This window comes from Chiloscyllium plagiosum, unplaced genomic scaffold, assembly GCF_037043375.1.
Source record: "Chiloscyllium plagiosum isolate Xiang-an unplaced genomic scaffold, Cpla_swu_hap1 HiC_scaffold_28, whole genome shotgun sequence".
In the NCBI taxonomy this organism is placed as follows: domain Eukaryota; kingdom Metazoa; phylum Chordata; class Chondrichthyes; order Orectolobiformes; family Hemiscylliidae; genus Chiloscyllium; species Chiloscyllium plagiosum.
In genome coordinates this window covers 29,967,836-29,990,509 of record NW_028270166.1, presented here as the reverse complement: position 1 = coordinate 29,990,509, position 22,674 = coordinate 29,967,836, and the positions used below count along the sequence as shown (strand labels likewise).

Here is a 22,674-nt window from a genome sequence, read left to right as displayed (position 1 = left end):
ACCTGAAATAAACACATTAAAACAGAAATTACTGGAGAAACAGATCTGGCAGACCACGGGGACACGTAAACTCTGCAGCTTTCCCCACGGATGCTGCTAGAGCCGAGATTAGAGTGTTGCTGGAAAAGCACAGCAGGTCAGGCAGCATCCGAGGTCTCTATTCCCGATGAACGTCGATGTTCCTGCTCCTCGGATGCTGCCTGACCTGCTGTGCTTTTCCAGCAACACTCTGATCTCGGCTCTGGTTTCCAGCATCTGCAAACCTTGTTTTTAACCTTGCTGCTAAAGCCTGCTGAGTTTCGCCAGCATTTTCAGTTTGGATCCCCCACACCGAAGTTCAGCCTAATTTTAACACTCATTCAGTATATCTCAGTCATTTCCCCGCCCCCGGATTGACCTCCAGATCCGACAATCCTCCACAGAGATGCACCGGCTCGCGCACGCACACTCCCGCCGCCATCACACCCCGAGCGCGAGCTCATTGCGCCTGCGCTCCGCCGGTCACGTGCTCCCGGCCCCGCCGTCCTCTCGCGATATCTGACTGGTTTCCCCGCAGTGGAGACGGTGTCCTTGAGGCGCTCGGTGATGGGCTACTGGGACTCGGCCGATGGCGAGCACTGTCCCAACAAAACATGGGCCGCTACACAGGCTGGGGCAGGCCTCGGTGAGTGCTGGGATCCGGGGGGTGGAAATGGGAGGATTCACTAAATGCGGGAACAGAGGGACGAGCGCCATCCACCAGCTGAACCTTTAACCTTTACACAGGGGCAGGGGGTTACTGAGTATTTTATTTCATGTACACACACAGCTTCGGGATGGTATGGCGGGCACTGCCTGAAGAGATACTGCAAGCAGATTGAATAGTAATTTGTAAAGGAAAAGGTATATGCTTTTAATCAACCTGATCAGATGTGTTATGATAAACTTGTAGAGCGGTGGTACTTGAACCTGGGCCTCTGACAAGTTAAGAGTGTTGCTGGCCTAAAAGGAGATGAGATTGGATGGCACAAGCACATTGGGCCAATGTTTTAATTATTTCATGGGATGTGCATGTTGCTATAGATGTCATAGGCAAGCCCAGCGTTTGGTGCCCATCTCTAGTTGCCCTTGAAGTGTTGCTTGCTTGTCCAATTCAGAGAACATTTAGTTTTTTTTTAAAAGTCCACATTCCTGTTGGTCTGGAGCCCATGTAAGCCAATCCAAGTAAAGTGACATATTTTGTTCTCTCAAGGACATTTACAGCAATCAGTGATTAAATTCATGGTTACTACTAGTGAGTGTAGTCATATTTCAGGTTTAATTGTGTTTAAATATGTGAATTAAACTGTCATTCTCAGAGTGCTCGCCTGTACTACTGAATTGCTAACCCGGTAACATCACAGCATTATCTTCCCTCCAGAAGTGGCCTCTTGTGGACTGTATCCCTTTTATATTCCAACCCTCTCAAGAGGGTTGGAATATAAAAGCACTGATGTGCTACTGAGACTTTATAAAGCTCTGGTTAGGCCCCATTTAGAATACTGTGTCCAGTTTTGGTCCCCACACCTGAGGAAGGACATACTGGCACTGGAGCGTGTCCAGCGGAGATTCACACGAATGATCCCTGGAATGGTTGGTCTAACATATGAGGAACGGCTGAGGATCCTGAGATTATATTCATTGGAGTTTAGAAGATTAAGGGGAGATCTAACAGAAACTTACAAGATAATACATGGCTTGGAGAGGGTGGATGCTAGGAAATTATTTCCGTTAGGCGAGGAGACGAGGACCCGTGGACACAGCCTTAGAATTAGAGGGGGTAAATTCAGAACAGAAATGCTGAGACATTTCTTCAGCCAGAGAGTGGTGGGCCTGTGGAATTCATTGCCACAGAGTGCAGTGGAGGCTGCGACACTAAATGTCTTCAAGGCAGAAATTGATAAATTCTTGATGTCACAAGGAATTAAGGGCTACAGGGAGAATGCGGGTAAGTGGAGTTGAAATGCCCATCAGCCATGATTCAATGGCGGAGTGGACTCGATGGGCCGAAATGCCTTACTCACGCTCCTATGTCTTATGGTCTTATGGTATCATTCTTTTTTTTAAATTCATTCCTGGAACATGGGCATTGCTGGCTAGATCAGTATTTATTGTCCATCCCTAATTGACCAGAGAGCATTCAGAGTCAACCACATTGCTGTGGGTCTGGAATCACATTAGGCCAGGCCAGGTAAGGCTGAGAGTTTCCTTCGCTCAAGGGCATTAGTGAACCAGATGGATTTTTCTAACAATTGTCAATGATTTCATGATCATCAATAGGCTTGATTTCAGATTTCTATTGAATTCAAATCTCACCATTTGCAATGAGGGGATTTGAGCCTAGGTTTCCAGAACAATGCTTGGGTCTCTGGATTAATACCACTAGGCCATCAGTTCCCCTTATCCTTGGAAATAAGCAGGACACTTGCTGGCTCTTAATGATTAAAAACACAATCATAAAATCATTGAACGTGGAAGAAGGCCACTTGACTCATTGGTTGTATGCTGGCCTGTCAGAGGAGCAAATCATGTTCTGGCACTCCTTTACCCTCTCCCTAGATTCCCTATACTGTACATTCTTTTCAGATATAATGCTGAAAGCAAGATCCTGATGCTTGAGAACAAAATGGTTTCCATTTTAGATTTTATAAGCATGTTCTCATGGGTGATTCACTTGACTCGTTCATCTGTGACAGTGAATAAAACCAATCTCTAGCCTCACATATTCTTATGCACAAGTTTTATCATCTTAAACCTTGTATTTTTTTTTGTACTTGTGTTTGTCCCCTCTTTTCTTTCAACCTGTATTGTCGTGTGCATCTAAGCTTGGACCTGTTTTGCTCTGTCTGCCTCTAATACAAAACACAACAATTGAGAGCCCAGGTCAGTTTGAAAATGACGTTGCTTTTCTTTGCCTGATTCCTTTGAGTTGATGAGTGATGATAGGAACAGCAGAGATCACGACTGGTGCCACAAATAATGTTGGAAGTGATGTTTGCGGTGGCCCATGTGCAATAACCCTTAACGTCACAGTGGCCTATGACATGCTTCATCAAAGCATCCTTCTCTAGCCTAATCAGATTAGAGTCCCTTGGTCCCCCTTTTGTCTATTCCCACGAGACAGATCATTCTTCGTAATTGCTTTTCTTCCTGTCCCTGCACTGTCAGGCTCTTAATGTTGATCCCACCCCATCCTTTTGACATAACAACTTGGTAGTAGCTCCTGGCAACAAGTCTTAGAATCATAGAGATGTACAGCATGGAAACAGACCCTTCAGTCCAACCCGTCCATGCTGACCAGATATCCCAACCCAATCTAGTCCCACCTGCCAGCATCCGACCCATATCCCTCCAAACCCGTCCTATTCGTATACCCATCCAAATGCCTCTTAAATATTGCAATTGTACAAGCCTCCACCACTTCCTCTGGCAGCTTATTCCATACATGTAACACCCTCTGTGTGAAAATGTTGCCCTTTAGGTCTCTTTTATATCTTTCCCCTCTCACCCTAAACCTAATGCCCTATAGTTCTGGACTCCCGGACCCCAAGGAAAAGATTTTGTCTATTTACCCTATCCATGCCCCTCATAATTTTGTAAACCTCTATAAGATCACCCCTCAGCCTCCGATGCTCCAGGGAAAACAGCCCCAGCCTGTTCAGCCTCCCCCTATAGCTCAAATCCTCCAACCCTGGCAACATCCTTGTAAATCTTTTCTGACATCTTTCACAACATCTTTCCAATAAGAAGGAGACCAGAATTGCATGCAATATTCCAACAGTGGCCTAACCAATGTCCTGTACAGCCGCAACATGACCTCCCAACTCCTGTACTCCATACTCTGACCAATAAAGGAAAGCATACCAAACGCCTTCTTTCAAGGAGCTATGAACCTGCGCTCCAAGGTCTCTTTGTTCAGCAACACTCCCTAGGACCTTACCATTAAGTGTATAAGTCCTGCTAAGATTTGCTTTCCCAAAATGCAGTACCTTGCATTTATCTGAATTAAACTCCATCTGCCACTTCTCAGCCTATTGGCCCATCTGGTCAAGATCCGGTTGTAATCTGAGGTAACCCTCTTCGCTGTCCACTACACCTCCAATTTTGGTGTCATCTGCAAACTCGTATGCTCACATCCAAATCATTTATGTCAATGACAAAAGTAGAGGGCCCAGCACTGATCCTTGTGGCACTCCACTGGTCACAGGCCTCCAGTCTGAAAAACAACCCTCCACCACCACCCGCTGTCTTCTACCTTTGAGCCAGTTCTGTATCCAAATGGCTAGTTCTCTCTGTATTCCGTGAAATCTAACTTTGCTAATCAGTCTGCCATGGGGAACCTTGTTGAACACCTTACTGAAGTCCATATAGATCACATCTACCGCTCTGCCCTCATCAATCCTGTTTGTTACTTCTTCAAAAAACTCAATCAAGTTTGTGAGACATGATTTCCCACACACAAAACCATGTTGACTACCCCTAATCAGTCCTTGCTTTTATAAATACATGTACATCCTGTCCCTCAGGATTCCCTCCAACAACTTGCCCATCACTGATGTCAGGCTCATTGGTCTATAGTTCCCTGGCTTGTCTTTACTGCCCTTCTTAAACAGTGGCACCACGTTTGCCAAACTCCAGTCTTCCGGCTCCTCACCTGTGACTATCAATGATACAAATATCTCACAAGAGGTCCAGCAATCGCTTCTCTAGCTTCCCACAGAGTTCTAGGGTATACCTGATCAGGTCCTGAGGATTTATCCACCTTTACCCTTTTCAAGACATCCAGCACTTCCTCCTCTGTACTATTGTGTTGAGTTGGGTATGGTTGCCATTACAAAAGAGAAAGTGCTAGAAAAGCTAAAAGGTCTTAAAATTGATAAATCTCCTGGCCCCGATGGGCTACATCCTAGAGTTCTGAGGGAGGTGGCTGAGGAAATAGCGGTGGCGTTGGTTGAGATCTTTCAAAAGTCACTGGAGTCAGGGAAAGTCCTGGATGATTGGAAGATCGCTGTTGTAACCCCCTTGTTCAAGAAAGGATCAAGACAAAAGATGGAAAATTATAGGCCAATTAGCCTAACCTCGGTTGTTGGTAAAATTCTAGAATGCATCATTAAGGATGAGGTTTCTAAATTATTGGTAGAGCAGGGTTGGATTAGAACAAGTCAACATGGATTTAGTAAGGGGAGGTCATGCCCGACAAACCTGTTGGAATTCTTTGAAGAGGTGACAAGTAGGTTAGACCAGGGACACCCAGTGGATGTGGTCTATCTCGACTTCCAAAAGGCCTTTGATAAGGTGCCACACGGGAAGCTGCTGAGTAAGGTGAGGGCCCATGGTGTTCAAGGTGAGCTACTGGCATGGATTGGTGATTGGCTGTCTGACAGAAGGCAGAGAGTTGGGATAAGGTTCTCTTTCAGATTGGCAGCCGGTGATAAGCGGTGTCCCGCAGGGTTCAGTGTTGGGGCCGCAGCTGTTTACATTATATATTAATGACCTGGATGAAGGGACTGGGGACATTCTAGCAAAGTTTGCCGATAATACGAAGTTAGGTGGACAGGCAGGTAGTACTGAGGAAGTGGGGAGGCTGCAGAAGGATGTAGACAGTTTGGGAGAGTGGTCCAGGAAATGGCTGATGGAATTCAATGTGAGCAAATGCGAGGTTTTGCACTTTGGAAAAAAGAATACAAGCATGGACTACTTTTTAAACGGTGAGGAAATTCAAAAAGCCAAAGTACAAAGGGATCTGGAAGTGCTAGTCAAGGATTCTCTAAAGGTAAACATGCAGGTTAGTCCGTGATTAAGAAAGTGTTTTAAAAAATTCTCAAGGTCAGGTTCGTAGGAGAGTAGTCTGACACAGAACAAACGACCAAGAGGCGAGTCTGCTAGAATATGAGCATTTTATTCCCCGCAGCGTCGCCACAACCAGGTCTCATACTTACAACGGGTCTGGCTTATACTCACTCTACATGTTACCGGAACTGGGAGCCGTCAGTTCTCGTAGAGCGGTTGCCAACAACCCACGCTCGGCGGTTAAACGTAACCCCGGAGCAGACTCCCGGGTCTGGCTTATACTCACTCTACATGTTACCGGAACTGGGAGCCGTCAGTTCTCGTAGAGCGGTTGCCAACAACCCACGCTCGGCGGTTAAACGTAACCCCGGAGCAGACTCCTGGGTCTGGCTTATACTCACTCTACATGTTACCGGAACTGGGAGCCGTCAGTTCTCGTAGAGCGGTTGCCAACAACCCACGCTCGGCGGTTAAACGTAACCCCGGAGCAGACTCACCGAACTGGAGACTTTTCCAGCTGATATACTCTTTTCCAGATATAAACATTCATGTGAACAGCAGAGCAAGGCTAAAAACCACATTCCATTCTGGTTACATACAGATAAGAAGATTCACACGGGGAGGTGTGTAATAAGATTCACACGGGACTAAGCAACACCTCCATTCCGGTTAGATTCACACAAGTATTGGGACATAATTTTTAACCGTTTCACCACATTCCACTGCTTGGCCCAATACATGTGTTACATTATGATTCACACATGTATTGGGACATAATTTTACACCACAGAAAGCGAATGCAATGTTGTCATTTATCTCAAGAGGGTTGGAATATAAAAGCACTGTTGTGCTACTGAGACTTTATAAAGCTCTGGTTAGGCCCCATTTGGAGTACTGTATCCAGTTTTGGTCCCCACACCTCAGGAAGCACGTACTGGCACAGGAGCGTGTCCAGCGGAGATTCACACGGATGATCCCTGGAATGGTAGATCTAACATACGAGGAAAGGCTGAGGATCCTGGGATTGTATTCATTGGAGTTTAGAAGATTAAGAGAAGATCTAATAGAAACTTACAAGATAATACATGGCTTGGAGAAGGTGGACGCTAGGAAATTGTTTCCGTTAGGCGAGGAGATGAGGACCCGTGGACACAGCCTTAGAATTAGAGGGGGTAAATTCAGAACAGAAATGTGGAGATATTTCTTCAGCCAGAGAGTGGTGGGCTTGTGGAATTCATTGCCGCAGAGTGCAGTGAAGGCCGGGACGCTAAATGTCTTCAAGGCAGAGATTGATAAATTCTTGATGTCACAAGGAATTAAGGGCTACAGGGAGAATGTGGGTAAGTGGAGTTGAAATGCCCATCAGCCATGATTGAATGGCAGAGTGGACTCGATGGGCCGAATGGCCTTACTTCCACTCCTGTGTCATATGGTCTTATGGATTAATAGCACCCAGCTCTTTCCTCCGAGCTTTTGATAGGTCTGTTGACATTGTATTGTTAGATTGCTTGTTCTTTGTTTCAGCTTCACTCAGACTAGGCAATCATCTTTCAATAGGTTAGGCAGCATCCAAGGAGCAGGAGAATCAACGTTTTGGGCATGAGCCCTTCAAGAATGAGGAAAGTGTGCCCAGCAGGCTAAGATAAAAGGTAGGGAGGAGGGACTTGGGGAGGGGCCCTCCCCAAGTCCCTCCTCCCTACCTTTTATCTTAGCCTGCTGGGCACACTTTCCTCATTCCCGAAGAAGGGCTCATGCCTGAAACGTCGATTCCCCTGCTCCTTGGATGCTGCCTGACCTCCTGCGCTTTTCCAGCAACACGTTTTCAGCCCTGATCTCCAGCATCTGCAGTCCTCACTTTCTCCTTGAATAGCCAACAAATCTGTCCTCGTTATTGATTCCATGTGATAACCATGTACAAAGACATCCAACTCCCTCTCTTCCACTGCCTTCTACAGTCTCTGTCCTTTCCGCTCCCCTATTCTCATCAAAGTAGGCAACCTCATATTTTTACACTATATATTCTATTTGCCGGCTTTTTGCTCAGTCACATAACCTGTCTATATCTCTTTGCAAACTCTTTGTGTCTTCCCCACACTTGCTTTCTGACCTGTCCTTGTAGTTAATTTTGCATTTGGTTCCTTTTTATCTAAATTTTTGATATTGATTATAAATAGTTGAGGTTATCAGCCCTGATTACTTTGGCCCTCCTGTTTTTTCCAGTTTTTCAATTGCAAAATTGCCATTTAAACAAGACTGTTGTTTCCTGTTAGTTAACCAAACCTTTAGTCATACTACGACATCAGCCCTACCACCATGAGCTTCTTTCTTAGTAACTTTTTGTGTGGTACTTTTTATTGAGTGTCTTTTGGAAATCCAGTTACACTGCATCTGCTGATACTTCTTTATCCACCTGTTTGCTAATAAATTAGGCAAAGAGAATTTTCTTTTCATTGACTATGCATGGTTTGTATATTGATTTTCTAAATGTCCTGCTACTGCTCCCTTAATATTGAATTCTCAATAGCAGACTTTTGCCAATAGCAGACTTTTGAATAACTGGCTTGTAGTTGCCTGCTTTCTGTCTCCAGCCTTTCTTGAATATTAGATTAGAATACTTACAGTGTGGAAACAGGCCCTTCGGCCCAACAAGTCCACACCGACCCGCTGAAGCGCAACCCACCCATACCCCTACATTTACCCCTTTAACCTAACACTACGGGCAATTTAGCATGGCCAATTCACCTGACCTGCACATCTTTGGACTGTGGGAGGAAACCGGAGCACCCGGAGGAAACCCACGCAGACACGGGGAGAATGTGCAAACTCCACACAGTCAGTCGCCTGAGTCGGGAATTGAACCCGGGTCTCTGGCGCTGTGAGGCAACAGTGCTAACCACTGTGCCACCATGCCGCCCACCCACTGTGCCACCGTGCTGTGGTTTTCCAATCTTGGGTTTTCCAAACTCCAGTTGTCCAATATGCATGGCAAAATGTTTAGAATTTTGCAAGAATGCAAACAACACATTCGCTATCTTTGCAGCCTCTTTTTTTTAAAGACATTAGGATGTAGGCTATCAGATTTGGGAATTTGTCAGCTTTTAGTTTCTATTATTTCCTCATACATTTTCTTGAATGTTATGATAAATTGTAGTTCCTCCTTCCGTTTTAAATCTTGATTTTCTAGTATTTTTGAGTTGCTTTTGTAATTTCTACTGTGAAGACAGATATAAAATACTTGGTCAATGTTTCTGCCATTTCCTCGTTATCCATCAATAATTTTGTAGTCCCTTCCCTATTAGAGGCAAATGCTTACTTTAGCTGCTCTTTTCAGTTTCTAATTCTTGCTGATTTCTCTTTTCTTTAAGGCATCCTTTGCTGTATCTGAAGTTTTCCCAATGTTCTGGCCTACTGCGCCAACCTTGACAGCATTGCATTTTGTACTTTTCAATTTGATAGTATCTGTAACTTTCTTGGTTTACCATTTTTTTCAAAGGAACATATCTTTGCTGCGAGTTATGAAACTTCTTGGATGTGTGCTGTTGACTTTTTTTTTAAAACCACTTTACTATTTGAACTATTTTCATACCTTTGTAATTGCCTTTATTTAAGTTTAAGACGTGAATCTTACACGAGCTCTTGAACTTTCTTGCATGTATATGAGTTGATTAGATGGAATACACTTTTTTTTTAAGTTAGATTTTTCACTTAGCTATGTGATTATTTGTGTTTGAAACAAAGAAATCTTCAGAACAATCCTGTTTTGGATCTCGTTACTCAGGTTTGTGGGTAACATTTGGCAATTGTTTGTGGTAGGGAACATTGTAAGTGAAAATGTTTGTGTTAATGGTTATTTTCAACAGTGTGTGCAATTTTGATGTGATTTTGTGATTATACTTTCTCTTCTCCAGGTCTCGTCGGCTCGGCCTATCATATTGTTGCATTGCCACCTAAAAGTGTTGTTGAGGCAGTGCGTACAGCAACCAATGGCACCCTAACTATGGGTAAGGAGGCATTGTGTATGGTATAGCCCAGTATGTTTGTTATTTTCAAAGAAGTTTTTCTCATTCATTGTTTCTCAGGAGAATCTGTCTTCATCAAGTACTTTTATTGTTTTACTTCCGTACTGTGGATGCTTATGATTCTGGGGAATGTAGTTCTATTTGGCAGCATGAATTCTTAAGAGACATTGACACTCTATGGGGTTCTTAAATGCTAGGATCAATGTGGGCTGCGCTGGGGCATTGATAGCACAGCAAAGGAAACGTTCAGCATAAATTTTACCTTAAGTATAAAAGTACCAGTGGGAGTGAAGTATTAAGAAAGAGAAATGAATGTAATATATTGAGTGTACTGTTTGAACATTTTGGAAGTGGCTTATGAATCATTCTCTTTTGGAGCACTTCAATAGTCTTGCTGAATTCTTAAACCTAAACCAGAATAATATGACCAACATGAATACGATTTTAGACAGTGTAACATCAAGGGAACTGTTTGTATGTTTAAAATGGCAAGTACTGTTATGCAAACAAAGGAGATGATGACAACTGGTGTAAAGGAGATGTGGAAATTTTTTATATATGGTTTTGACAAACAGCAATTATTGCTCATCTCTAATTATCCTTTTGAAAGTGTGTGTATTTAAGATTGAAAGAGAGGAGGGAATCGAGCATTACGAGGAAATGACAGAAAAGTGGGTAAGGAGTGGATGTAGGTTTGTTCGTTGAGCTGGAAGATTCATTTCCAGACATTTCGTCACCCTACTAGGTAACATCTTCAGTTTTCTATTTATATGTTTGGGTTTCTTTGGGTTGGTGATATTATTTCCTATGAAAGCAGGAATTATCAGCAGTGCTTTGCCTGGAGGACCACTGAAGATGTCACCTAGTAGGGTGAAGAAACGTCTGGAAACGAACCTTCCAGCTCAGCGAGCAAACCTACATCCAGAACCTCAACCGGAGCTACAAATCTTCTCAAAACTTGTGGGTAAGGTGTGTCAGATCAGTTATGATCCTATTGAATAGCAGAGCAAGCTCACGGGGCCAAACGGCCTACTCCTGTTTGTTTTTCTTATTGTCTTAAGGTGGTGGTAAGCCATGGTCTTAAACTATTGGAACGTATCTTCTGTTAAATATAGGAGGGAGTTTCCAGAATTTTGATCCAGTGAAAGAGCAATTTTATAATTCTAATAATCAGGATTGTCTGTGACTGAAGATAAACTTGCAGGTTATGGCATTCCCTTGCATATGTTATCCTAGTCCTTCTAGATGTTAGAGTTTTGATTTGGAAGGTGCTTTGAAGAACCTGGTCAGCTGCCTCAGTGCAGCTTGCAGATGGTAAACACTGCTGCTACTTATGTCAGGGGATATCAAGAGAATATTTAAGGTGGTGTGGCGTGCTTATCAAGCTTACTGCTTTGGTTTTGCTTCTTGTGTTATTGGAGCTGCTTTCCTCTCGACAAATGGAAAATATTCCAACACAACTTGTGACTTGAACCACTAGAGATGATGACAGAATTAGGTGAAGTCTGGAGGTGAGTTACTCACTGAGGAATTCCCAGCCTCAAACCTGCTCTTGTAGCCTCAGGATTTAAGTAGCTTTTTCATTCAGTTACAGTAAGATGGTAACTTCATGAGTTGATAGCGGTGAACGTCAAATGAAAATGATAGATTATCTATTTTGGAGATATTCATAGCATTTGACTGAATGTTGCTTGCCTCTTATCAGCCCGAGCTTCAATTTTATTCAGGTCTTGCTGACTGTGGGCATGAACTGCTTCAGTATCTGAAGAACTGTGAATTATATTGGCACCATGCAATCATAATCAACATCCCCATTCGTTTCTAATGTTGGTTGGAAGATCTTTGAAGTGCTTCTGCAGGAAAGAGATTAGTTGTTGCTGCCAGTATTTCAGATTGTTGAGGTAAAGTAGTATAATTGGGTGTTGGAACAAAATGAGATTGATTTGGGGCTGCATGGTGGCTCAGCGCTGGGGACCTGCGTTTGATTCCAGCCTCAGGCGACCGTCTATACGGCGTTTGCACATTCTCCCAGTGTCTGCATGAGTTTCCTCCAGGACCTCTGGTTTCCTCCCACAATCCAAAGATGCGCAGGTTAGGTGGATTGGCAATGCTAAATTACCCAGAGTGTCCAGGGATTTGCAGGCTAGGTGGGTCAGTCATGGGGAATGCAGGGTTATAGGGATAGGATAGTGGTGGTGGGTCTGAGTGGGATGCTCTTCGGAAGGTCAGGCCAATTGGTCTATTTCCACACTGTAGGGATTCTATGATTCTTTGAGTCGATGAAGATTATTAGTTTAATGGAGGAGAGGAATATTGAGACTCGAGGAGAAAATGGAAAAACAGAATGTGTTTGAGCTCTCTGATACAAGTCCATAAGATATAGGAGCAGAAGTAGGCCAACTCATCAGGTGATCTCTACCATTCAATGAGATCATGGTTGACCTGATAATCCCCAATTCCACTTTCTTGCTTTATCCCCATAACCCTTGACTACCTTAAACATTCGGAATTTGTCTATCTCAGCCTTGATTGTACTCCATGACCAAGCCTTGACAACCCTCAGCAGTAAAGAATTTCACAGATTTAGCACAGAGAGAGAGAGCGAGAGAGAAAGAAAATATCTTCCTAACTTCTGCCTGAATGGGCAACCCTTCACTCTGAGTTTGCCCTCTGCTCTTAGACTGTCCCTCAAGGGGAAATAGCTTTTTCACATCTATCCTGTCAAGTTCTCTGACAGTCGTATATTTCAATCCAGTCTCCCCTCATTCTTTTCCATACCTGGGATGAACCTAATGTGCGTTCTCTGCGCTGCTTCCAATGCAATTGTAACTTGCTTTAGATAAGGGGTCCAAAACTGTTCACAGTATTCCACGTGTGGACTGACCAGTACCTTGTGTAGATTTAGCATGACCTCCAAAACTACCATAGGTCAAAGATGGGCTTCATTAAGTGTTTCATTTTATTAAGTAACACCAATATGTAAAATAGATCTAGATTATTTAAGTCTACCAAGAAAGTAAGATAAAAAGACGTGGTTAGAAATGAATATAAATTACATTTGTAACCATTACATTAAAATAATAAGACAAAAAAATTGATCAAATTAAAATACAAATGCCATAATGGTTAGGGAGACTTCTGCTTCAACAGATGACCATTCTTTATCCTGCACAGTAAGTAAAATCGAAAAAAAACTTGACAGTTAAACCTGCATTATCCAGAGTCATTGCATGATTATCATGCAGTATTTACTGTCCTAGAATTTTGTGGACCCACTGCTTTTTACATTATTAATTTTGTTTGGCATCTGCATAAAGAAATCAGGTTGTGTTCAGTATATCCTCAATCTTCCTTTTCAATAGATTGAATTCTGGACTATTCTTATCAGGTGGTGTTTGACCAAAAATCTCGTAATTTAGCAATTACCACATTATATTTTGAAATCTGTCTTTTGAGCAATATAATAAGCCCTAATATCCATTTGCTTTTTAGCTGCACTTGGTGCAATTTTTGGAGTAACAACCTGCCTTACTTCACAAATAAGAGGAACAGAAGATGATCCATTGAATTATTTCATTGGAGGCTGTGCTTCAGGAATCCTTCTTGGAGTGAGAAGTGAGTGCTTGTTACTGTGGTCTGGTGAATGAATTTTTTGAGAAGTTTGTTATGGCTACTGGAAAACAATATGTTCAAAACAAATATTTTTCTTTTAAGGAAATTTGACAATGCAAGGAACTCATTAGATTTAATCTCTCATTTTTGTTACATTTTTAATGTGTGGGACAAAGATGATATAAGAGAAAGCATAAACCGGTCAGACTAGTTAAAATTGCAAAAAGCAGGGAATTAAAACATCTCAGTCTGAATGTGTACAGCATTTTAAACAAGATGAATGTGTTGATAGAATGATTAGAAATTAATGAATATGATATGATCCCCAATATTGAGGCATGTTTGCAATGTAACCACAGCTAAGTTCTGGATATTAAGGTGTATTTGATCTTTCTTTTGGAAAGACGGGAAGAAAATAAGGTGGAGTGTCTCTGTTAATAATGGACAAGAGCAGCGTGATAGTGAAAAATGATTTGTTTCAGAGAATCAACATGTAAGATCAGTTTCAGCAGAGATATGAAATAACAAAAAAAGCAAGTAACTATTGGGAATAGCTTCCCTTCATAATTACACTAAAGGAAGGAATATGAAGCAATGAATAATTGATTGTGAGAGATTTCTCAAATAATGTGGTAAAGTTTAAATTTGGATTAGATAAATGAAATTGACAAAAGTAGCCTGTAAAATTAGTCCATAGGGTATATTTGAGAGTGTTTTCTTGGAATAATTTATTTTGGATCCAATCCGGGAACAGTCAATTTTTAGAGCAGATAATGAGACAGGATTAAATAATCACCTCCTGGCAATGGATCCTCTAGATAAGGTTGAATATAACATAATAGGAATTAACATTCAGTTTGAGCAGGAGAAATTTGGATCTGAAGCTCATGGTTTAGTCTTAACTCTTTATGACGATAGAGTTGGCTAATGTGGAGTAAGATGATCGAGAAGCAGTGGCAGGCATTTAAGAAGATATTTCCTAATACTCAACAGTTACTCCATTTAAGAAAGAAAGACTCCTAGAAGGGTCTTTGATTAGCTGAACAATTTAGAGAAAAACAATTGAAAAGAAACATGCAATGTGGAAAGATTAGTGATAGCCCAGAACATTGTTAACATTTTATTAACAAAAGTTACTTAAAAGTAACAGTAAAGATGGGGAAGTTGGAGTATATGAGAAAACTAGTAAGAAATGTAAATGCTTCTACAAGTATATAAAAAGAAAAAGGCTAATTAAATAAGTTGGTCCCTTTAGTGGGGAGATTTGTTGAATAAATAATGGGGAACAAGAAAATGGCAAAGCATTTGAAAACAAAACAAAATCAATAACTGCCTTCACTTAGAAGACACAATGTCCCAAGAACTGTAGAAAATCTTTAAACAAATGGAAAGAGGATTTTTAAAAATTAGTTTGAGTTGAGAAAGGGTGCCTTGCAAACTAATGAAACTAAAGGCTGATAGGCCATCAAGCCACGGGACTGTGTCCCAAGGACTGGAAAGAAGTAGCTGAAGTTGATGCAATGGTTGTAATCTTCCATAGTTATTTAGATTCTGGAAAAGTCTCTGCAGATTGGAAAACTGCAAATGTTCCAAGTAAGGTAAGAGCTGTAAAGCAAATCACTGTAGACCGGTTGGTCTAATACCAAGTATTGGTAGAAGGCTAGAATCCATTATTAAGGAGGTAGTGCATACATTTAGAAAATAATAGTACAATCAAGTAGAGTCAACATGGAGTTGTGAAAGGAGAATAGTCTGACAAATTTATTTGGATTATTTGAGGATGTAACAAATTGGGTGGATAAAGAGCAACTGGTTGATGCAGTGTATTTGGATTTCCAAAAGACACGTGATAAGGTAGCATATGAATTATTATTATTCAAAATTAGATCTAGTAGTATTGGGTGTGGTATATTAGATTGGATAGGAGATTGGCAAACTAGCAGGAAACCGATTCTGGTTAATAGCTCACTTTCAGGTTGGAAAACTGTGTTAAGTGCTAGGACCTCAGGTTTTTGCCATCTACGTTAATGATTTAGATCAAGGGACAGACTGTGTAATTTAGCTAAATTTGCTAATGATGCAGAGCTAGGTAGGAAAATAAGTTGAGGATATGAGGAGTCTACAAAGGGATAGTTTAGTGAGTGGATAAAAATTCTGGATGAAGTATAGTGTGGGCATGTCTGAGATCTAATTGAGCAGTAAAGGAGAATATGATGTGAATAGAAAGAGACTGTGGAATGCTACAGTACAGAACTATCTGGATGTCCTTGTAAGTTAATCCTGAAAGAGTTAGGAAGGCATCTGGAAAATATTAGTCTTTCTTACAAAAGGATGGAATATAAAAGGGGAATGTATTGCTACATTTGTATAAGGCATTTGTGAGGGCAGTCTGCACTGGAAGTGCGGGTCTCTCATTTAAGGCAAAGATGAGCAATTTATTATTTCAGAAGGTCGTTAGTCTATGAAATTCTCTTCTAGGTGAAAGCTGTGTCATTGAATATACTCAGGCACAAGTCTGCATCTACTTCTTAAGATCTTATATCTAGGTAAAGGCATTGAACTAATTTTCCAGTTTTATTAATTAACATCTACTTGAACACATCAATTCAAAATGAAGTTGGGCCGTTGGAGCATATAATAGTGAGAGAATACTTTGGTGTAGGGATCACAATTCAGTTAGAGTCAGCATAGTCTAAGTCAGTCCTTTCCCTTAACTAAGTGTGTATGTATTCAGTCCAGGGAAAGACCAGTTTACTATTCTGAAATGTGATTTCACAAAGGTGCACTGGAAGCAGCTGCACAAAGATAAGTCAAAATCAGAGCAGTGGGAATGGCGACATTTAAGAATGAATGGGATAGTATACTCCCACAAAAGAAAAAGGATGGAACTCAGAAATCCAAGCACAACTGAATGTGAAAGAGCAGAGTGGGATCAGGCAAAGAAGAGACGCTTGTGTTGTATTTCAAGTGCTACATATTTCAAAAGCCTGGAGGAACACAAAATATAGGGTTTAAATTAGAAAGAAATTAGGAAAGCAGAGAAAGGGCATTAAAACATTTTGGAAGTAAAATCAAGGATAACACAAAGATATTGTATAAATACATAATGACCTAGTACAGAATTTGAATATTCTTCAAAGGAGGCTTGATTTAGGGCAAATGCAAGAATTGACATATTTCAAACAATCAGTTTTATAATACATTAGAAAAATGCTGTTGATTGGTTGGCAAGTCAACTTTGGCCAAGGCATTGCGATGATGGGAAACAGCAGAAGATCAATGTCTTCCCTAGTTCTCGTGTACAGATGAACCTCGATTATCTGAATGAGATAGGTGGGCAGTATTTTGTTTGGCTAATTGATTATTTGGTTAACTGATTCAATGCCTCTCCTCTGGGACTCTGAAGTTTCCTTTTTCCTCACACTTGTGTGCTAGGGACCTACAGCACTGCTGAAGCCTTCCGCTGTAACACCCCCATCCCACCTCCCCAACCACCCCATCAATTCGATGGGATTGACACAGCGAACACTTGCTAGGTCAGCTCAGGAGACTAGGCAGCAGCACACAGCGTGAGCCCCCCTCCCCCAGCCTCGCAACCAGACTGGACACCAACAGCAAGACTGCTGCTGCCTTTGGGCGATGAGTCTCAAAATAGCACACACTGAGCCACACACACAACTTTTTACTGCAAGTTTTTTGACAAGTTCCACCTTTGCCCTATACAGGACAATGTTGGAGAGATTATCTGGGGAAGGGGGATTTTGAGTACACCTCTGTGTAGAGCTCCAGGGAAAGTGTGGGGAGAAAGAGAGAGAGAGGGTCATTTGGAGGCGGTGCCTGGGATCCCATCGATGTCCAGGATTATTCTCGGCAGCATTTCAGTAAGCCGAATTCACTTATAATCATTGTAAACAAAAAATTTGATTAGAGTTGGAAATACCTCTTTAATGTAATTAGATTAGATTAGATTAGATTACATTACAATGTGGAAACAGGCCCTTCGGCCCAACAAGTCCACACTGACCCGCCGAAGCGCAACCCACCCATACCCCTACATTTACCCCTTACCTAACACTACGGGCAATTAGCATGGCCAATTCACCTGACCTGCAGGTCTTTGGACTGTGGGAGGAAACCGGAGCACCCGGAGGAAACCCACGCAGACACGGGGAGAACGTGCAAACTCCACACAGTTAGTCGCCTGAGGCGGGAATTGAACCCGGGTCTCAGGCGCGGTGAGACAACAGTGCTAACCACTGTGCCACCGTGGACCTTGAAATCATCTTCAGATAATCCGAAATTTGGATAATTGATATCCGTATAATCGAGGTTCCTCTAACTCAAAATAAAGCAAAAGGTTTTGAAATTTAAGATAATCACATGAACTCAACCTGACTTATTTACACTTGGTAGATGCAAGGTGCATTAGTATGCAGGGACCTGTACTGTGCAAACAAAAGGGAAGACCAGTGGAAGGTGTTAAGAAAAGAATGGTACGAGATGCAGAACCAGGCAAATCCTAAAGGTTAAGAACTTCATTTGCCACCAAAGATATCTTAAAATACAAGAAATGGCTCTTAGGATGTATGTTTGCTTGCTGAGCTGGAAGGTTCATTTTCAGATGTTTCTTCACCATATTAGGTAACATCATCAGTGAGCCTCCGGATGAAGCACTGGTGGCATGTGGTCAACTGCAGTCAAAGTGGTGTCCTTCCTCATTTGTATGTGAGGATACTATTGAGAGTGGGTCAAGTTGTTTTGTGGCTAGTTGATGTTCATGTATCCTGATGGCTAGTTTTCTGCCTGTTTGTCCAATGTAATGTTTGTTACAGTTCTTGCAAGGTATCTTGTAAATGACATTAGTGTTGCTTGTATAGGGTCTTTCAAGTTCATTAGCTGCTCGTTTAGTGTGTTGGTGGGTTTGTGGACTACCATAATGCCAAGCGGTCTGAGTAGTTTGGCAGTCATTTCCAAGATATCTTTGAATGGCTTTTAACTTGAAAGGAAGCATCCCAAAAGACATTTGATAAAGTCTATCATAGGGTACTAACTATTAGTTGAAATGGAAATTCATAGAAAGAAGATGACTTATTGACCTGACTAGGAAATTGGCTGAATGGCAGGGGACAAAGCGTGGGTGTAGTGACTTAATGAGATAAATGGCCTACTTCTGTTCCTGTATTGGTGGTACATTTTGATTAACCTATATCTCCATTGTCACTAGCAAGTGCCAAACTTTAATTTGAGATACTTGCCTTTGAAGTAGGTAACCTATTGCCTAGATTCCTGTATGTTGTAACAGTATAGCAAAAAAAATGGCAATCATTCCGTTATGCAAGTTATCATTGATGGTAAAATGTCATTGGGAGTTCAGATTCAGAAATGAACAAATTGATAAGTGGCTTTTGTGAGGAGGCCTTTGATTCTTCTTAAACTGAGGGTGGTGTAGGATGCCTCGTTTTTTTTTCTCTCCAAGTTTTTGTAGAATTTTCTTTGTCACTCTTTTGGAACACGCTACAAAACCCTACAAATCTGTAGCAAAGGTGTTATGCTTTTCATCCTCCCAAAGAAGTTAACTTAATAATTACATTGGACTGCAAATTGGATAGTTTCACATGAGCATGTAGGTCTGTTGAGGGGAAATAATTATGGATAACATTACTGAGACTATCTTTCTATCTCATCGACCTTAGTGCATCCCTCGCCAGATTTTTAATTTCATTGGACTAGTTTTCTACCGGGCCTTCGCACTCTAAACTTGTACATTTTTTTTTGCATTTTTTCATTATTGTCCATGTTACATTAAATAAATAGTGAAAAAAGTGCAGTAGTCATCCTCAGTGGCATTTTAAAAATAAAGTCTATTCTACCCTTCAATATTTGTTATATATTTTTGTTTGAATTGAACCAATTCTTAGGGATGTGTGTGTGTGTATAAAAGCCTGGTTGGCAGGGGATAACTTACATTCTAATTGGTCAAATATATGCTGTATTAGGAGAAAAGGAAGGGCTCATGCCCGAAACATCGATTCTCCTGCTCCTTGGATGCTGCCTGACCTGCTGCGCTTTTCCAGCAACACATTTTCAGCTATATGCTGTATTAGCCAATATTACTGGTTGGTATTAAATTATCTGAAAATAGTGGTTGTCATCTGGTAAGACAGTGTTGAATGTGAAAGTGCATCAGCATGCAGGGTTCCACAGCATGTTTGCCCTGTTGGGTTAGCAATGTCACTGGTGGCTAGGCCATGTCAGCCAAATGGATGATGGCTGCATCCCCAAAGTTACATGCTCTATGGTGAGATGCTGTTACCAGAAAACCAACTTGCCACCCACATTTACAATAAAAGAACGACAGTAAGACTTCAAGTTAGTCAGATCAGAGCCAATACTTGGGAAGTCCTTGTGCTGACCGATGTGCAGGAGACTAGCAGTCAAGAAGTTATAGAGAGAGCTGAGGATAAAAGAAATGACCAAATGATTGCAACGTTTAAGAGGCTTTTGGATGGGTATATGAATAGGAAGGGTTTGGAGGGAAATGGGCCGGGTGCTGGCAGGTGCGACTAGATTGGGTTGGGATATCTGGTCGGCATGGACAGGTTGGACCGAAGGGTCTGTTTCCATGCTGTACGTTTCTATGATAGAAAAGTGATAGCATTAAAAACAAGAGTTGACTTTGGGCTAACATTGCTCATTTGTGCCAGTATGAAAGGAGTTCCCACTCACACATTGGCCTTTGCAGTCGCTATGGCGATGTTCCGTATGGAAGTAATGTAGAGTCTGGGTAGAGACCATCATTTCCCAGGGTGAACAGATGCTATTAAGTGTATTATGTTAGAGTTCCTATTAAGTTGAATTATAACTCTATGCCCAAATTTTGTATATAGACTTCCTAACAAACTAACTAAGTAATCCTGGATGGGACATTCAATGAATTACTAGAATGTGATGGGCTGATTCCCAAATTTGCGGTCGTTTCATTTAAGATGAATGCTGTCCTCGGAATTCTACCCATTTAATTTTGTTGCTTACCTTCAGGTTCTTGAACTATATACTATACAGTGGCCAGCAGGGTGGCAAACGTTCTAGTAATGACCAGAAAGAATGATTAGTGTTTTCAATTGTGGAGGTTCCCTACAGTGATAGAGTTGTATAATTGGGAGATTTTCAATTGTGATGATTCTCTGATTTATTCTAAAAGTAGTTTGAATTTTGGGTATCCGAGTTAAATTTATTATTCCCTCTTTTTTCCCCAAGTTGGATATAAGAGCTGTTTCTCTTGTTCGACTGGAGGGGTTACAATTGAAGGACATCAGTGAATGCCCCTGAAGGATACTGCTATCTAAACTTGTTGTTTCTAATGTTGTCCACTAGATAGCACCAGATGGTTTTATGAAAACATTAAGGACCAAACATGGTAATATTCTCTCACCTAATTATTTCCCATGATTTGTGATTTAATACAAAGATTTGAAACTCTGCATGCTAATACCTATATCCTAACTAGCTTTTAAAGGCTTCCAGTATACTTCAGGGTTATAATCCCTAATAGTAAGTGATTGAAGTTTGTGATTATTACAAAGTTTTGCATGTGTTGCTCTAGGTATGCAGTTAGTGTTTTCAGGTGTGTGGGGATCTCTCCAGAGTACATATTAAATGTTTCATTTCAATGTATTGGTTTAGTATTTGTTTCAGTAATGTGAAACAGTACTGCTATAATTTTGCAAAACAAAAACTGTCGTGGTTTCTCAACCTAATGCATTCAGAAATATGTTAGAAACCCAGCAGGTATGGCAGCATTACTGTCGATATAAGATGATGTTTTAGATTCATGATGTTTTGTCAGAATTTTCTAATTTTAATACAAGAATACCTTGGCTCTTTTCACAGCTCATAGCTATATGACTGGTACCTCTGCCTGCCTTGGCCTTGGCACACTCGCAGCTCTCACAAAGATGGGCATGATGGAAGGCTGGCGCTTATCAGGACCTCCAAAACTTTGAAAGCAGCTGAAAACACCACAAGCCATAGTAATTGTAGTGTATTGTGTCCAATAAAACCAAAATACTTCTGCCTCTGTGTCACTTCAAAGTATAATTGTAAACCTTAGCCACGTATATGTATTGTGTTTTGCTACAGGGCGTTGAAGGAGTGAAAGTAACTTTAATATTTCCATTTTCAGCCTCTTTAGTTTTTTTTCTCTTGGGCAACTTGTGGCCTGCATGAGGTGCTGATAGGGAAAGAGATCCAACATATTTGTGCTAGACACTGTGACTCTTGCATGGTGGGCAAGTGGTTACGGCCCTATTCATGAGATGTCCGTTTTTTAGCTTGTGGAACCCCACAGTTGCATTCATCAGTGAACATTAGGCTTTTACTCGACACACCAGCAGAGCTTTTAACTATCATTGTGGAAAGTGAGTTGGTTTAACTGCTCCATTTAAAAGGTGAAGGTAATTAGTAATCATTAAAGATTGTTTGTTTGATTAAAGAGATTGGACCCTTTTTTACAGTGTTTATTTTGATGCAATTTGTTTTCTCCACATGAAACCAGTATTCTTACAGCTGTAAAACTTACATCTAACAAAACAATATCTCTGACATAAGCTAATAAAAAGTCAATTATAATGCTATGTCTAATTTCATGTGACCTGCATAGTAAGATTCTAAGACAGACATGATTCCCGTAAGTTTATGTTTAAATACTGATAATAAACAGTAAAATAGTGTGTACTTACTGTGAACATCCAATGCTTTGTGTGAATATGTACAAAGTTGCAGAGGAATAGAGAAAACTCAACCACTATTTTTTTAACTGTATGGTTGCTTCCAACTGTGTCATAGTCATACAGATGTACAACACGGAAGCAGATCCTTCAGTCCAACTCATCCATGCTGACCAGATATCCGAAATTAATCTAGTCCATTTTCTAGCATTTGGCCCATATCCCTCTAAACCCTTCCTATTTGTATACCCATCCGGATGCCTTTTAAATGTTGTAATTGTACCAGCCTCCACCATTTCCTCTGGCAGTTCATTCCATGCATGCACCATTCTCTGTGTGAAAAAGTTGCCCATTACGTCCCTTTTCGATCTCTCTCCTCACTTTAATCTTGCGCCCTCAAGTTCTGGACCACTCCACTTTAGGGAAAAAGACTTTGTCTATTTACCCTATCCATGCTCTTCGTGATTTTACAAACTTCTATAAGGTCACCCGTCAGCCTCTGAAGCTCC

The 22,674-nt window shown here is 41.3% G+C and overlaps 1 protein-coding gene across 1 annotated transcript; it reads left to right on the top strand.

Moving 5' to 3' along the window:
- The first annotated feature begins 524 nt into the window (after positions 1-524).
- Positions 525-21,512, top strand: ndufa11 (NADH:ubiquinone oxidoreductase subunit A11). The gene is made up of 4 exons (XM_043721077.2): positions 525-664; positions 9,717-9,809; positions 13,320-13,442; positions 21,330-21,512. The coding sequence occupies exons 1-4, from the start codon at positions 586-588 to the stop codon at positions 21,440-21,442; spliced, it is 408 nt and encodes a 135-aa protein (XP_043577012.1). The 5' UTR covers positions 525-585; the 3' UTR covers positions 21,443-21,512.
- Positions 21,513-22,674: the final 1,162 nt, after the last annotated feature.